Below are 18359 nucleotides of genomic sequence, written 5' to 3' on the forward strand. Positions count from 1 at the left end.
AATATTGTTTTATACAGTTGCACTAGATTATTGGCTTTTTGAAGGATTAAACATCAGAGTGCTTGCTTTGAGCTTGAGGTTGAGCTTGAGGTTTCAGCTCCTGTACTTTGCAACGTTGTTTTCTTTCTAGAAATTCCTCTCTTTTTAATAGATCACATTGTTCAAAAGGACTGATAGAGCTCCCTTCTAACTCTTCAACATGTTTTACTAGTCCATAATTGTAGCCTGTAATTTTTGAAGGTAGATTCCTTTAACCCTAGACAATATAGGAGAAATGACTCCAGCATTAAAGAGTTAATGTCAAAGGAGTGGAGTCCTGAAAGCTGGTTGGCTCATTAGATTGCAAATTGTCTTTAGGGCAGGAAACAAAGAGTAGCCATAAATGTAGCGGAATGTTTTTAGAGAAGCAGAGCTGTTTCCGATAACACTTCTTAAATTAATGCTGCAGCTGTTATTTAACCCTTTAGGTTACGTGGGCTGTAGGAAGACTCATGCTATCTACCATCAGGATGGGGTTAATGCATAGGCATTACAGATTTCTGCTTCATGAAGTTGTGGGATTACATCAGAATCTTAGCTTTCATTATAGCAGCACGCCAGCACTGCCATAGTTAAAGCTGTATCAAGACATCTGTTAAAAGGTTGACTATTCTAAGTCCTCTAAAAATTGATATGCTTAGTTGGATTTGTTTGAAATTTAGTGTGCCTCCGGAAGGTGCAGGATAGGGTTAGTGATCCAAATTTGGAAAAATTTGGGTGTGGGGTTCTGGAGATATGACCTGTGGAAAAAAATAGGCATTTTTAAAAAAAAAAAAAAAAAAAAAAAAAAAGCTTCTAGGTGGGTTTGGTTGATTGGTTATTTATACCCAGTGTTAGAGATCAAACTATTCATTATTAGTGGATCAAAATGGTATTAAGTGTTTTTCCCAAGGTAGTGCATGAATCCCACTAAATTTTTGGGAGACGCAAAGTGAGAACAATATTTAAGAAAAAGTACATTTTTACACTGTACATGTGCCAATACAGAAAAACAGCTAGAATGTTTCCATTCCCGCCATTTATTATGCTTTGAAGCTCAACTTTTGGAAATGCTCTAAAATCCAAACGGTTAATCAGATTGCTTTGAAGTTTGGGGTCCTTCGTAGGGTGTCAGGGTAGCATTAGTGACCCAGATTTGGGTTCATTTGACCAAAGGGCTCCTTAGTTACAGACCCACCGCCACAACTTGTATCCTTCTGTTGTTCCATAGTTTCCAGCCATTTAATTTATTTCAAAACAAAACCTAATCTGAATGTAACTGATGCAGTGAGATCTACCTAAGTCTGCAGAGAACCTGAAATGATGCCTTTAAGAAGTATGAATTGCCCCATGAATCTCAATGTGGTATTAATTCCAAGGTCTACTGCACTTGGGGCCCTCGGCCAGTAATGGTCTAGTAAGGGAAAAGGTGTGCAGTGGGCTAGACTGACCCATCCAAGAAGAGTTGGGAGTGTAAAATACTGGGAGGTGCATCCCTGTTGCCTCTCTGGGGGACAGAAGGTACCCCACTACTCTCAAGGAGAGAGGGGGACACCTGCTGCTGCTCCCCCAGGGAAGTGCGGCCTAGGGTTAGGGACCTATTGCTACTGCCACTCCCAAGTCGGGGGTGGGACTGGAGACAGGGCTACATGGACAGAGCCATGAGGGGCCTCATGCCATGGTGTGCCTTGGGTCCTGGATTACCTTAATCCAGCCCTGAAGACATTAATGAATGCTGTAACATATCTGGCCCCATATTATTATTATTGTTTATTGAAATTACTATAGCGCCTACTTCATGGCTGTTATTCATGTTGTACACCATGGCGACTGAAAACAAGTGACCAAAAGGCTAAAATCTGCTCCAAAAGTGTAGGTCCCTCCTATTTCAGCTAAGGCAGAATCTCCTGTAGCTGTTAGCCTGACATCTGCTTGTGACTAGCTCCCCAATTCTGCAAACTTGGGTCCCTCACAGTGCTTCACTGTTGTAACTTCCAACTTGGGTCACTCATAATCGGCCTACCAGCATGCAGGTCACACCCTGAGTGTCTGTGGAAAGCCACAGCCCTGGACCAGCAGCTCTGACCCCAGCAGCGTGTCAGCAAATACCAGCCACACTCTGGCTTCCAGCATCCTTTGTTTCTATTTGCAGGGTGATCCCAACACATTCTCACTCCTGGATTTTCCCCAAAAACCATATGTTTTGCACTGTCCAGCCCTCTCCTGAACAGTCCAGATATACTAGGTCTGTTGCCCCTCTAATGGGCTCAATACTCAATGGCTTGCTACCTTAAATGAAATTACTGAAACAATTCACAACATTGAGTATTGAGCCCATTAAACAGTTTCCCAGACCTGAAAGACTGGAAAGTGTGTCTCTCTCATGAACAGAAATTGGTCCTATAAAAGATATTACCTCACCCACCTTATAGCTCAAATTTTGTCTAGTAGAAGCAGTGGTCTATGTACACAGCAGCTCTGTGTTCCTAGTCACCTATCTGAAATGTCACAGTAATTACAGGCTTCAAACCTGTATTCCAAATATTCTAATTATTAGAGGGTTTGGCTATTGTATTTTAAAATAATTTTAATGAAAATGGAAGCAAGAAGCTTTTCTAGATTTTGTTTTACATTAACTAATGTTAAAATCACTAAAGGCCCACTCCTTATTCAAGCAAAGCTCCCATTGAAGTTATCCCCTTTAATGCTAATTTCCACATAAGATGTTAAAATAATAACATACTTTCCTCTAAGTGAGCTAATGCTGGAATGTCTTCATTTACATACATAATCAATAGTTTATTATGAATATGTGTGCTCTACTTTAATTCTGGGATGGCTTTTCTGTACCTGTCCAGGTGGCTGATCTAAAAAATATTAACCTATTGCCACTGCCACCACAAAGGAAATCATCTTTCTACTTATCTAGAGAGAGGGACAGAGATTCTGATCTCAGGTACAGCTGTGTGCATGGGAATAGCCCCAGTGATTTAAAATGAAATTAGTAGGGTTACTCTAGATTTACACTGCTGTAACTAAGGCCAGAACCTGATCTGAAATATACTCATAATTAACAGGAGTGGGTTTTGGTACCTGAAAATATCTCCCTTGTTAAAGCTGACATTTGCAAGAAACTCAGCATTACAAAATACCAGCAAAAACATGTGAGTGGAAACCACCCAGATTCTTCAACAAAAGAAATTCATAGATTCCAAGGCCAGAAGGTTCCACTGTGATCATCTAATCTGACCTCATGTATAAAACAGGCCATAGTACTTCCCCAAAACAATTCCTAGAGAATAACTTTTAGAAATACATGATCTCTAGAAAATCCAGTTTGAACAAGTCATACATCCATATTTTTCCAGGGGAAATGATTTCAAAGGCTGATAATGAAGGAAGTTCATTAGCAGCCCCCTCCCTACTAGAGAAGGTACATATAATGTCACAACACTACCTGCATATTTGCATTTTGAATACGAAGCACCCCAGCAGGATTAACCCTAATTCAATACAGTTTATTTTAATTCCACAAGGTTTGCTCAGGATATTGTCAGTCTGTCACAGTGTCTCATTACTTCTCACTGTTTAAGCATGCTAAAATGGGACACTGGACCACTTGCAGTCTCTCTTTTGCTGACACATGAACAAAGTTCTGAATGTTACTGAGGAAAAAATTCTGTTTGGCATAGTCAAAGTAAAAATACCTTCCATAGATCAAAATAGTAATTATTTACAGAATTACATTTCAAGATGATTCAAGTTCCTAGGGCCAAAATGTGATTTACTGTAAACTTGCAATAATAGGGTGGGGAATTGCCTCTGGATGCTACATTTTTATTTGTATTTGGTTTTTAAATCCACCATATGCAATGAGGGGGCAATCACATGTACACAAGCTCTCTTCCCTCTCTCCCCTCCACCATAAAACAACTAATAACCATTGTTTGTTCATGAATACAGTAGTTATATAAATTTGTTGAGTTTGTTCCCCAGTTACTTCACCTTCTTGAAACCAATATACAAACTAATAGTATCACTGGTCTTCCCTGTTTTTTTTTTAGTGTTGTTGCTATAAAAGAAATCTCTGCCTTCATCAGTCATCATTCCCATTACCATATGATTAAACCCTTTTCAAATGCGATTCATGAAGAGTCATATATGCTCATCAGAAAAGACTGTAGGGATCTTGGGCCTGATGCTGAGAGGTGCTAAGTATCCTTCACTCCCACTTTGGCAGGTGCTGAGCATCTTGCAGGATTGGGCTTTTTGTTTTCAGTTTTGATTAGCTCCATACAACTATAGTGATGTATAAAGAATAAATAAGAGTTTCAGAGCAGTTCTATTAAAAATGAATAACAGACAGGCTACTAGTTTATTATCCAGAAATTGTCAGGTGACACAAAGGAAAGGCAGCACACACTGAGATATACATCAGGGACTTGATGGCTTGGACTATTGGTAACAGAGCTTGTCATTTTTAGGTTACTATTTCATATGCAGTTGGAGTTGGAAACCAGTGTCCAAAGTTGTGTTCCTCTGGAACCATCCCAACCCTGATCCAAAGCTCTACGTAAAGAGTTGGTGGGCTCACTCCAGTGGCTAGTGTCAAAGCAATTTTCATCAAAGAACCAAAGGACTGATTGATTGTCTTCACACCAAGTGCTTTACCCTCACAACTCTAGCCATTTTCCCCCTCTCCAGCTGTGCTGAGCGTAATTTAATCCCCTTTTAATTTGTCTGTTGTTTCACTATTTTCCCTCCCCTCTTTCCACAGGTGCTGGAACTAGGGGTGCTCCTGCACCCCTAGCTTGAAGTGGTTTCCATTATATATGGGGTTTAGTTTGGTTCAATGGCTCTCAGCATCCCCACTACACAAATTGTTCCAGTACCCCTGCCTCTTTCACAGCCCATGTGAGTTTTGGTGGGATTCTACAACAACACTTGCTGACCAAAGCCTTTGAAAAGAGTTTCTCTTTCCCTTTCTTTTCTATCCTTGGCAGGAAAAGGAGTAAACACAGAAATCAGTCTCCCATGAAGAAACCATTAGAATATACTATTATCCTTGTAGGGATATAGAGTTACAAACTTATTCTTTAAAAAACAAAAGTTGAGAATGTCATGTTCTTACTTGAGTGCTGGGACTTTAAGAAAAGCATCAAAGAGTGGGAGGCAGAGCTATGGTGTGGAGTGGGAGTAGGGTGACCAGATGTCCCGATTTTATAGGGACAGTCCCGATTTTTTGGGTCTTTTTCTTATATAGGCTATTACCCCACACCCCCTGTCCCGACTTTTCACATTTGCTATCTGGTCACCCTAAGTGGGAGGCACATCAACTATTCCCCTAGTTACAGGAGCAGAGTATAGAGGCAGCAGTAAAGGAGCCTCCAGAAGGGGGCAAAGTGTGGACGGTAGTACAGAAAGGAGCGCAGCCTGAGTGCATACGTGTTTGAGAGGGGCAGTGAAGGCCACCTGCAAGCTCAGCAACATAAACTGAAGCCATCACACGAGCCCTTTGCATGTTCCACGGGCTGCTTGTTTAACGTTGCAGCAGCAACACTCCAGAGGGATGCTGCAGTTGTCTGACGGGGGGACGGGGACACTCAATTGGGGGAGGGCCCCGTTTTAGGGCCCAGCTAGGGGCCACCTTGGCAGCAGCAAGCAGGATGGGGCGGCCTGGCCTTGTCCAGGGCCTTAGGAATGCAATGCAGCAGCCAAACCCTTTGCTGGAGGGCAACAGAGACAACAGTCCTGCCCTTCTTTCCTGGTTCACCAAAGACCTCCCCCGTCATCCCCACCCTCGTCGCCTAAAAGGCTTGTCCAGGGTTGGGAGGCTCGGACCCTGCGGGGCCTCGCTCCCCTGCCGGGGAAGGCATGCTCAGGGCAGCCCGACGCTACGGGGACGGGCGCGGTCAGAGCCGGACGGAACCGGCCCAGGAGGCGGCGGCCGCCCAGTGCTCCCGGAAGCGGGCGAAGGGCTGTCACGCAGCGGCAGCCCCCCCCTGCGCCGGCTGAAGAGGAAGTGCCGCGCGCTCGGGGGCAGCTCAGCTGGCGGCGCTGTGCGGGCTCCGTGCGCGGGCGGTGGCGAGTCCGGGAAGGCCGCTGGTGGAGGCGAAGCGGTGCCGGGTGCTGCTGCCCCGGCGGGCGGAGGGGGATGAGCGGGATGAGGCGCGCCTGGCTGTCGTGGGCCGCTCTCTGGGCCCTGCTGCTCCCGCGGGTAAGGGACTGCCGTGCCCGGCCGCCGGCCCCTGTGATCGTGGGGGGGGGGGGGCAGTCGGCGGGGCCTGCAGGGTACTAGGGGGTGAGCCGGGCGGAGGGGCTGTGGGGGAGAACTGGGACCGGGTGGGGGGCAGGAGTGGAGCTGTGGGGCAAGGGCTGGCAGGGGGCTGTGGGGAAGAGGGGGGTGAGAGCTGGCAGGGGATTGTGGGAGGGGAAGCTGGGGGGGGGTGAGGGCCAGCAGGGGGGCTGTGGGAAGAGCGGCGGGGGCCTGTGGGGGAGAACGGAGCTGTGGGAGGGCAAGGGCTAGCACGGGGCTGTGAGGGGAAATGCAGTGTGGGGGTGGAGTGGGGTGGTAGACCTGGGGGAGGGGTGTGGCATGATGTCTTGAGGAGAGGTGGGTTGGTATCTCATGGAGGGTGGCTGAGTTCACAGTCTTGGACTCTGCAGTGTGAGTGGGGGGGGTCACAATTGCAAGACTGTGGAGTAGGGTGATGAGGTGGTAGTGGAGGTGAGTCCTAGTCATGTGGACTGCTGTGACTGGGTTTGGATGTTGGACTGTTTGTGTGGGCTAATATGACAATTCTGCGGTGTGCAAAAGGTGTCTTTCTATCCCAGCTGGTGAACTGATTGTGATGAGAACCAGTCACTTTCTCTACTGTTGGGAACTTCTGTTTCCTTTCAGAACCATACTCAATCACAGCTTGTTTTGTTGAAGATCTGAAATGTCTGTCTGAAAAAGGTGGATTGGTTCTTCTGGGTTTTCCAGTTTCTATCCAGGATCAGAAGTAAATCTGCTTTAAACATTAAGATAGAGGCCATCCTGGTAGTATTTCTAGCTGGGCCTGGATTGTCAAGGGTATTTCCAGTCCAACTCTGTACCCTAAAGGTCAGAAAAATGTCAGATAAATAAGCAAACTTTCAGATGCTTCCTAACCTCGCAACTGATCTTCTGAGGTCCATTCCATCCATAGGTCAGTGCTGATTGGCCTCCTTCCACAGGAGGAAACTTTTTATAAATAACCCTCTTGTTGCTACTTATCAGCTTCACAGTGGGCACATTAGTATAGCTGTTGTTTCAAGTACAGTGTTGTGTTGACATGCTCTTAGTAGGATTATGCAACATGCTTAAAACACTGGCTGTCACCTAGAGCCTGTACACATTAACAATCAAACTATGGCTACTGCTGTGTAATGTAGTGTTGAAGAACAAATGATCACTTGTTTAGAAAAAAGATTACTACTTACGAAAAATTAACACTACAGCTTTCATAACACCATGTTTATTTATACCTCTCTCATCCATACACAAGAAAGTTCTGATAATGGAAGGGGCTAATGTGAAAGTCTCTAGTTCTTGCTGCTCAGACTCGATCCTGTCTCCATTTGAAGTAAGATGATCAATATCATGACTTTTACTTGCCAACAGTTTATATTTTTAGATGAATGGGCTTAGTTTAAGAGGTAAAGATTGGCATTTCTTTTGCTTATCATAAATCATTAAATAACTTTAACTTTATCTAATAACTGAAGGACTGTACATTTAAAATACTAACAGGCTCTGGCTATTTTCACACTTTGCTTGGTGAGCAGATGTTCACTCTCGGAGCCTGATAAAATGGGTTGCTCTTAGTAAGAATTTTTGCCATTCAAACCAGATGGACCTAGAACTCTGAAACAACTACACAGGAGCACCTCTTGCTTTTTTCTCCTTTTATCCCAAGGTCTTGTTTGCTATAGGAGATGGGTAATGCCTTTCAAAGAAGATCACAGAGAAAAACAAGCTATTAGTAAACTTCCTATATACATGGCAGGCATCAAATTCCAAGCCTCTCTTTTCGTACCTCTCTCTTGCTTATTAATATCGCTTAAGTCTATACCTGACAGATAACAAAAAAAAACAAAACAAAAAGAAATCTAAAACCTACAACAGCACTCACAGACTCCTTTTGTTCTATTAATTCATTCCTGATGTTAAGGTAAGTGCTTCTTTCAAGAAGAGTCAAGATGACCAGCTTTAAATTATGGCATAATTTTCCTTAGTTCCCAGTCAATTACTTTACTTTACTTCTGGCAACACGTAACTGAAACAAGAAATGACACCTTTTCTTTCATTAGACACCTTCTAGATATAATTTTTTTTAAATTATAGATCTTTATCTGGAACATGGAAAATAAATGTTACATATTTCCTTTATTGTGGACAAATTCATATAATGCCTGACTATTTTATGAGTCTGCATTTGTTTCGTATTTAATCAAGTATGTATCAAACTGGGAAATTAAGAATTTAACTAAAAAAAAAAAGGCTTTTAAGTATTTATAATAAATATAGTTTCAGAATCCATCTTCTAATGTGCCCCTCCAACAATCTTGCCAAAAGACTGTTGGCAAGAATTGTGAATAATATATACATTTTTAAAAAACATAATTATAGGAATTGCCATACAATAATCTGTCCACAATTGGAGTGCTTCTTTGCCTCTGTCAGTTAGTGGCCCGCTTTGAGAAATACAGGTGAAAAGTGCTATATCAGAAAAATTATTATGAAATTTTTGGTTACTGAGCACTTTCAGAAATCAGTTTTCAGACTTTAGCATCTTCATTTTTCTTTAATTCTGTGCCTGCACACACAGAAAAGGATTACATCATGGTATAAACCATAAAATCCTGTTTTAAAAATCCTATAAAATCAGGGTGGATAAAATTCAATGATTTTTTTTTAAAAAAAATGGGTTTTATTTAAATAGGTTTTTTCCTCAAAAAGCATTTTTATCAAAAAAATTCTATCTAAAGATACAATATAGCTCAAAGATATCTCATCATGGAATAGGGATTATAAATTCTAATCCCATCATATGAGACAATATATTCATGTAATGTTTAAGAAAAATTTTGTAAATGAGTTCCAGTACTTCCATGGATTAGGAACCCAATCTTATGGGGCTCCAGAGGCTTCTGTATAGATTAACCTAAATAATCTTTCTATCTACCGAATGGGACACAGTGCTCAGTCTAGAAGATACTGTCAAAGATGCTTAGTTTTGCAGTTCTCAAACTGTGGATTTGTGTCTTCAGAGATAACATGCTTGTTAACAGCAAAAATGTTTTTAAATAAATAAGATCTCAACCCTATTGTCACTCTGCAAATTTGTGTACACAGAGTCAATCCCTTATCTCTCTCTCAAAGTTTAAAAACTTGAATGTTTAACTAAATTCAAAAATTCATATGCTTATTTTGTTAAAATATTATATGTTTGCTGTTGAAGAAAAAAATCCAGAATATATAACATTGTTTTAGTTAAATAAAACGATTTAAATGTCTGTCTAGTGATGTTCCCCTAATACAGCATGGCAAGAAAATCCTCCAAATATTAATGATTAACCTGTTGAATTGGAGATAGTTCACCTCCCAATTACTTCATAAATATCTGCTTCAATTACTTTTAGTAAATGAAATAACCAAACAATCGTTCATTTTCTAATATAGCTGTAAAACTAAATCTGAAAAGTTTTCAAAATAACTCACTGTTTAAAAATGTATAGTGTGAACTTTCTAAAAGTGAAACCTACATCTATCTCTGAGTTGTGAAGAATATGTATTAAGGTTATAACAACCAACAAGAATGCACTTTTATGTAGAAATCCATGATTAAATCAAATCTTCCTAACTAGTGATTTAAATCATTTGATTTAAATCAAATCCACCTTGTATAAAATATAGCTACTTTGATTTACAGGTGCCCAAAATAATCTGCAACCAAGTATTCCCACAATTTTTAGAATTAAGTTTAAAATTTAAATAAAATATGGGGGTGGTGTGTTTCCTCCCTTCTCTCCCATCCCACCAAAAAACCCCCCAAAAAACTACCAAAAAACCCCAACCCCAAACCAACCAGCAAACCAAAACTTCCAGGCCAAGACTGAATCTTTAGAATTGCTATAACTCCAGGAAAAACATAAGGCTTAATCATACATCTCCTGCTCACAAAAGTAAATTTATATGAGCATTCCCAGTGAGGACTATGCCCAAGAGAGAAGGTATTTATGATGGGGCCCATGACTTGTAATAAAAATTTGTACACCACATACCCTATGCTGGCTATATCAGTTGTGTGTTTTAATAACCTTTTTTCCAGTTTAAAGGGAATGTAAAATCTTGGTTGTTAATCTAAGAATGCTTTCCTGGAGGTTTCTGTCTCTTTAGCTTGCTCTTCATAGCTGTGTATGTGTGTGTTTGTAAAAGGAATATGCAGCATCTGAAATGTACTTGAGCATCACTGTTTCCTTGCTATGATTAGCCATGCAAACTCTGATCAGTTTTCCACTGTTCAACCTGCATTACAGAATCAAAACCAAGCTGTCAAGGTTAATCTTGTTACCTGTTCCATTTCTTTTTTTGGTTATTGAAACTTTTAAGTTGTCCTATTCTTATTTAGAAGAATATTATTTGTCCACCAATAGTGTAAACTGTGTTGTCTAATGCAGAAACTTCATATTGTAGGTAAATGCACAGGAGGGAATCCTGCATGCTTCTGGAAATGGGATACCCCCATTAACAAAGGACTACTGCGTACGTTACAATCCTTCGTGGGTATCTCTTCCAAATACCCTGGATAACATTGTAAGTAGTTATGTAGCTACGCTGCCTAAGAATTACAAAAACCAAGAACGGTTTTGGATCAAATGGAATTTCTAGTAGAAAGTACTGTGTAAAATCAATGCATGTTAAATGTATACCCCAAATTAAGAAACATAGTAAGAGGACTAAACAAGTGCCACCATGGCTAAACAGAGAAGGAGGCAAAAAGGCATCCTTTAAAAATTGGAAGTTAAATCCTATTGAGGAAAATAGGAAGGCACATAAACTCTGGCAAGTCAAGTTTGAAGGTATAATTAGGGAGGCCAAAAAAGAATTTGAAGAGCAACTAGCCAAAGACTCAAAAACTAACATAAAAAAAATTAAGTACATCAGAAGCAGGAAGCTTGCTAAACAATCAGTGCGGCCACTGGATGATGGAGTTGTTAAAGGAGCACTCAAGGAAGATAAAATAATTGCAGAGAAACTAAATATTCTGTGCATCAGTCTTCACTACAGAGGATGTGAGGGAGATTCCCATACCTGGGCCATTCTTTTTAGGTGACAAATCTGAGGAACTGTCCTGGACTGAGATGTCATTTGAGGAGGTTTTGGAACAAATTGATAAATTAAACAGTAATAATTCACCAGGACCAGATGATATTCCCCCAGAGCTCTGAAGGAACTCAACTATGAAATTACAGAACTAACATCTGTGGTATGTAACCTATCATGTAAATCAGCTTCTGTCCCAGATGCCAGGAGGATAGCAAATGTGACCACCAATTTTTTAAAAAGGTTCAAGAGGCAGTCCCAGCGATTACAGGCTGGTAGGCCTAACTTTAGTACCAGGCAAATTGGATGAAACTGTAGTAAAGAACAGAATGATCAGACACATAGGTGAACGCAATTTGTTGGGCAAGAGTCAATATGGCTTTTGTAAAGAGAATCATGCCTCACCCATCTATTAGAATTCTTTGAGGGAGTCAACAAATGTGGACAAAGGTGATCCAGTGGATATAGTGTACTTAGACTTTCAGAAAGCTTTTGACCGTGTCCCTTACCAAAGGCTTTTAAGCAAATTAAGCAGTCATGGGATGAGAGGGAAGGTCTTCTCATGGATCAGTAACTGATTAAAAGATAGGAAACCAAGGTTAGGAATAAATGGTCCGTTTCAAAACGGAGAGAGGTAAATAGTGGTATCCCCCAGGGGGACCAATACTGAGACCAATACTGTTCAACATATTCATAAATTATCTGAAAAAGGGGAAACAATGAGATGGCAAAATTTGCAGATGATACAAAATTACTCAAGATCATTAAGTCCAAAGCAGACTTCAAAGAGTTACAAAGGGATCTCAAAAAACTGGGTGACTGGGCAACAAAATGGCAGATGAAATTCAGTATTGATAAAAGCAAAGTAATGCACATTGGAAAGCATAATCTGAACTATACATACAAAATGATGGGGTTTAAATTAGCTGTTACCACTCAAACAGATCTTGGAGTCGTGGATAGTTCTCTGAAAACATCTGCTCAATGTGCAGTGGCAGTCAAAAAAGCTAACAGAATATTAGGAACCATTAGGAAAGGGATAGATAAGACAGAAAATATCATAATGCCTCTATATAAATTGATGGTACACCCGCATCTTGAATACTGCATGCAAATCTGGTTGCCTCATCTCAAAAAAGATATATTGGAATTGGAAAAGGAACAGAGAAGGGCAACTAAAATGATTAGGGGTATGGAACAGCTTTTGTGTGAGGAGAGATTAAAAAGACTGGGATTTCAGCTTGGAGAAGAAAAAAGAACTAGATAAGTTCCTGGAGGATAGATCCATCAATGGCTATTAGCCAGGATGGGCAGGGCTGCAACACTATGCTCTGAGTGTCTCTACCTTCTGTTCGCCAGACACTGGGAATGGGCAATAGGGGATAGATCATTTGATGATTTCCTATTCTGTTCATTCCCTCAGAAGCATCTGTCACTAGCCACTGTAAGAAGACAGGATACTGGGCTAGGTGGACCATTGCTCTGACCCAGTATGGCTGTTCTTATGTTCTGTGTTCTCATTAGGATAACTTCTAAATTGGTACCACTGCTTATCTTCTGTCAAGAATAACCATAAAAAAAGAATTTTCTTAAATTTAGCACTGTGAATATTTAAGAGTAAGCCCAACTTCTACAATACCCAAAATGATACTGTCGTGCTGTTAAGACACCAAATTTTATGTTTTTAAAAAAAACTTTCAAAACCTAATATTGAAATGCATTAATGAAAGTTGAGAGAAATAAAAATCAGCAAAGTATCATGTTTAGATTTAAACACTCACCTACTCCCCAAGTGTTCGTAACGCTGATATTTTAGTATCAACTCAGTTCCTGGCAAAAAAAAGTTAAAATGGCTATAAATGAAAGTAAAATTGACTTTTGTTGTTTTCCAGACTGAATGAATCTCAAAAAAATAAATGTCACAAATGGAGAAAAATAAACTAGATTTTAAAACTATTTCAGTTAAGTGTTCTTGGACACACTTTGAGTGAAGTGATTTTGTATAGAATACACCTTATTTTGGAACCTGATCTGTTTAAAACAAGGATTGCCAATATTGGTCAGCATGTGCATTTGCGTAAAATACTAAAATGTATATGTTAAAACAGTATTTTAATGATTATTTGGAATTTATATTGCCATGCCTTACTCTTGGTCAAAACTTGTCCTTGAGCTAAGATCAGAAAAATCCCACATATACATGTTAAAGAGGTTTTTTCCTTTCCTTTTGCTGCCCTTGATGTGATTGGTAAATGCTATAGGTTTGGAAATAATTGAGAGAAATATTCTTTCCCTTGATTCATAAACAAGGCTGACTCAGTACAAAATCAGAGGAAGTGTAACAGCCATGCTTCTGTTAAGGACCTACTGTGGCCAAACATAACTTGACTAGCCAAAGAAAACAACTTATTTATTAAGTCCTATTTTAAAAAAGAGTTTTAAAAACTAAAATTAAATATATGAAAAAATTATTTAAACTACTACTACTTTGTTTTAGGGCTAGCCTACTGTCTTGATGTGAGTGTTGCAATAGAACCAGAGTTTGGATATGTATGAGAGTCACTGTTTCTTTGGCTGGTGAAACTTGTGTATGAAATAGTTGGATTCTCTAGAGAGTTGCTGTCTGTTGCTCATAATAACATATTCTAAAGACTAGTTTACAGAGTAGCATTGGCCTTGGAATAGGCTGTAAAGGAGTTAAGACTGGTTCAGAAATCTCAAATATACTTAGTTGCTTATTGCTATACTTTTAAATTGGTTTTGTGATCTTAGTATTGCAATGACTCCACATGAACATTCCCTGAAAGTTTATTCCTCTCCTGCTACTGATTTCCTATTTTGAATCCACATTGCTGAGTCAACGATCCCATTATATTTCTTAGTAGGTCTATTTACTCCCTGTAAATAAATGTTTTTGTGTGATAAATAAATGGGAGAAACCATATTGGAAATTAATCTTTGATTTTTAGTTTTAACTTTTATACAACTTTTGATTTTTATAGGCTTCCAGTAGTTTGGAGAACTTGACCTCCAAAGTGTTCTGCAGTAATTCTGAAGTTCCTTCTACTCTTGTAATAAAGGACAAGGCAGTTGTAGTGATGAGGGGAAACTGCTCATTTGTGGATAAAGCGAGAACTGCTCAAAGTCATGGTGCTAAAATGCTGTTGATTGCCAGTAAAACTGGTCTAGTAAGTTCTAACATTCTATGGCTTAATCTTCATTAAAGTGACATTATCTTAGTTGCATTTATTGTATTTTGACCTCTGTGGTTGCCTATTCGTTATACTCAAACTACTAAATGAAAAAGCTTATCTCTGTTGTTTTCTACTAATTTTAGTTGCATAATCTTTTAAGTGAAAATTTTACATTTTATTAAGCATTAATATAATCCAGTACCTGTACACAATCATTGCTACAGAAAACAAAATCACTAAAAATATCAACTAATACAGAAGAACAAAAGGAAAAAAATTGACAGTAACAACTAAAAGATAAGAACAGTTATTTTAGATCATGTCTTATCACTTTGCCAGACATGCATGTCCTGTTTTTCTTGCTCTTTTTAAAATACTGGATATCTTTTTATGTACATTATACTTATATTTGCAGTTTGCGCAAATACATTCAATACAGCAAAATACAATATTAATAGTAGATTATCGTTGATAATTGTTAGTTTAAAAAAAACTGAGTTAAACTTGTTCTGAAAGGTGGGTTATCAGAGTCAAACTATTGGGTTTTGATTATCTGCATAAAACATTTACCAGAATATCTCTGGGTCAATAATGTCAGCCTTCCAGTGTGTGTAGCATAGTTTTCCTTAAACTGTGTGAGAGTTTTTCTCTGTAGCTTTGAATCATGTCTGCTGATTTTTGTTTGCGAACATAAATACTGGCATTCAGAGGATAATCTGCATATAGAGTTGTGTTCTGCAAATATGCTATCAAGTCCTCTTATATAGGTTTTATGTTTTAGTCTTCTCCTTCAGGTAACAAGACTGATGTACAAAATGTAACCATTCCAGTTGCTCTTGTAAGATATAATGATATAATGGATATGCAGCAGGTAAGTGACTGATAAAATACTGTAATCATTTATGATTTGTATAAATATTTTCATAATTACATTTATGATCATCATTATATGATGATCTGCCCCAATATTTTTATCAGGCAGTGCCCAGTTAGGCATGCATATTATATTTTTCCTTGATTCATGTGTTTAGACAATATCTGTCTTCCCCTTTCTCTGAAAATGAAGATAGATTGAGATTTCAGTCATGAAAGCATTAACCTGCTCTTTGACTCTTTCAGGCTAATCTGTAAGAGTGTTCCTTCAGCCTATAGTATAGAGCAGACTTTATTGCAGTTGTCCACTTGTTCATGGACTGATCTGTTTTTACACTTTATTGAAATGTACAGATTAGAAAAAGACTGACACTGAGTTAGAAGAGAATATAGAGCTGACAATAACATGACCAATAGCCAGCAACTCTTCCTTTTGACATATGGGATGCTGTATAGGACAAAACCAAACATCACATGTGAATTACTTTCATTATAGTGTGACAGTGCAATATACAATGCTAATGTTCCAATAACCGATAGCAATTCACTTTTCTTTCATGTTATATACGACCTTGATTATCTGAAGCTCAGTAATTCAAAACAAGGTAATTTTCCTTAGTTCTATTAACTGCATCAAAAGGTACTTCAGATTTCCAAATGTATTCAATGCCCCTCTGATGTTCAGATAATTAAGATTATATTTTTCTAAAATTTGTGATATTCCTTGAATAGAAAGTAAAATAGTCATCAATATGTTTCTAGCATATTCCATTCATTCACTATTGAATCCACCCTTCCTCATCTCTATTGGCAACTCCACTGTATTCCCTATGGCCAAACTTGCTTGTCATGTTTGGTTCCTCTCTTGTTCTTCTCCCACATCCAGGCTATTCACAAATCTGTTCGCTCTTCCTCTGCATTATCTTTGATATCTGTCTTTCCTTCTGTATTCGCACTGCAGAATGTCTTTTCCATGCAATGGTTATGTTTTACCTTGACTACTGCAGCTTCCTCCTTTTGTGTCTGCATGTATTTGTACAGTGCAGATTACTTTGACAACACTCAGTATATTCTAGTGCACTAACAGGTACGTGGTCCAGGTGCACAACTTCTCAAGTTGTTTTAGGGGTCAAGAAGTAGTATCATCCCTCCTTGGAGTGCCTAGTGTACTCCCTCAGCATGAATTATAAGGTTGCTTCCAGGTCTCCTGCATTGCAGTGGGAAATGCTGTTATCCCACTATATCAATTCATTCTAAGTATATAGTGTTACAGTTTCAGGGTAACAGCACCTCAGACCCACTCTGTGGTCTGCTCCATGGCTGCCCCCTTAGGTCTCAGGCTTCTGTCACCTCTCTCTGGGCAGGGTCCTGTACCATATCCTCTCGGATCTGGAATTTAGGCTGCAGTCCCCCTGCAATTCACTGTGATTATCCCAGCAGATCTGACCTAGCTCTGAACTTGCAGTTCACTCTCTTTCTTTAGGAGCAATGACAGTGGCCAAACAGTTTTCACAGAGCACAGTAAACTTATTTTAGAACAAAACCGTTACACAGAAAATCTGTAACAAAACAATACAGTCTAAACACAGGTTACCAGATGTCGCCCAACTTCCATGTGGGGACGTAGTAGGTCATTAGTCCTTCAAACCCTTTGAGTAGGGTTTGCCCCCTTGGTTAAAGGTTTGTGTCCATTTGTTGGATCAAAATCAGGGCTGCTTAGTCAGCTCAGGCTGATGCTTTACATGGTTTTGGGGCCTTTGTTTCCCAGGCCACCTGAAACAGGTAAAACTGGTCAGTGCCCCTTTCCTTAGGTGGCAAAGCTTTAGCAGCTGGGTATCTGCATAACAGCAGTGGGATTTTGCATTAATCACCCCTTAGTAATTCCAGATTCCATCATGTGATACTTCCTGGGTTACCCAAGGTTGTTAGGCACCTTGCTGCCACCTGCCCTTAGTGTGAGGAAGCTGTGTCTGCCAGGGATCAACTGTTTGACCCTGACAGCCACAGGCAACACAAGTGTTCTCAACCCATGTGGGCTCTACTGTCTGTTGTGCACACGAGCATGCAGTAGGTACACTCCAACCCCCGAGTCCTCCAAGCATCTCCCTCTGGTGCTCAGCCCCTTGTCCTGGACGCTCACAGAATTACCAGGCCTGCTGTTCCCAGGGGAACAGTACTCTACAGCTTACTAGTTGCACCTTAGAACAAAGCTCTGCTCAATATATAGCACTTAAACTTGTATTTTCTTTATTTAAAAACAAGTCTATTTAACAAAAAACAGAGATTCATATGGTAGCAAACAGAAATATTCCAAATCTTCTTCTATGTAAGGTTCCACATAAGAGAAAATCATAACATGCATTCTAAAGCCTAAACTCAACTAACAAGATGCCTTCTTGTCTAATAAGATACTGCTTTAACCCAAAGTCCTTCTCAGTGTGACCAGGTTGGCTGACCCTTCTTTCATGAGGCCAAGCACACTGGCAGCCTGCTCCCCCTGGTGAGGGATAACTGGGGCTTGATCTGCTCCCCAGATGTGGTTCCAAAAAATCTTTGTCTTTAATCCTAAATGTGGTAACCCCTGCTGTTTTTGTTTTTACTGCATTGCTTGCAATCTATTGACTAGCATTTTGCTCAGTCTATAATTGGGCGTCCATTGTGAACCATACAATACTCAGTTTGCACATGACCAGCCAAAGAGAGAGAAGCTTTCCTCTTTCCAGGTGCCTGATGGCAGTGCGTGGATCACCTTTCGGTGATCTGCATTAACTTTCAGACTTAGAGCATAATTTTTAGTGTGTATATATACGTAACTCCTCACATATTTTCTGAACATACATCTCACAATGATTATGATGACCAGTATGACACAGGCTTTCGCTGGAGGCCTTACATAATGTTATATGGGGACCTAATATGTAGAT

At 39.8% G+C, this 18359-nt stretch overlaps 1 protein-coding gene across 4 annotated transcripts in view; it reads left to right on the forward strand.

Annotated features, from left to right (window-relative positions):
* Nucleotides 1-18359, forward strand: part of SPPL2A (signal peptide peptidase like 2A) — a 59836-nt gene that overhangs the window by 5281 nt on the left and 36196 nt on the right. The window contains exons 1-4 of one of the 4 annotated variants that reach the window (XM_077827509.1): nt 5972-6235; nt 10739-10858; nt 14371-14556; nt 15344-15433. In XM_077827509.1, coding sequence (XP_077683635.1) covers nt 6173-6235; nt 10739-10858; nt 14371-14556; nt 15344-15433 — 459 coding nt within the window. In that variant the 5' untranslated portion in view covers nt 5972-6172. Of the gene's footprint in view, nt 1-5971; nt 6236-10738; nt 10859-14370; nt 14557-15343; nt 15434-18359 lie in introns of those variants that run through there. The other 3 variants (XM_077827508.1, XM_077827511.1, XM_077827512.1) reach the window with 3 other exon arrangements.

This window comes from Eretmochelys imbricata, chromosome 10 (genome assembly GCF_965152235.1).
Source record: "Eretmochelys imbricata isolate rEreImb1 chromosome 10, rEreImb1.hap1, whole genome shotgun sequence".
NCBI lineage: Eukaryota > Metazoa > Chordata > Testudines > Cheloniidae > Eretmochelys > Eretmochelys imbricata.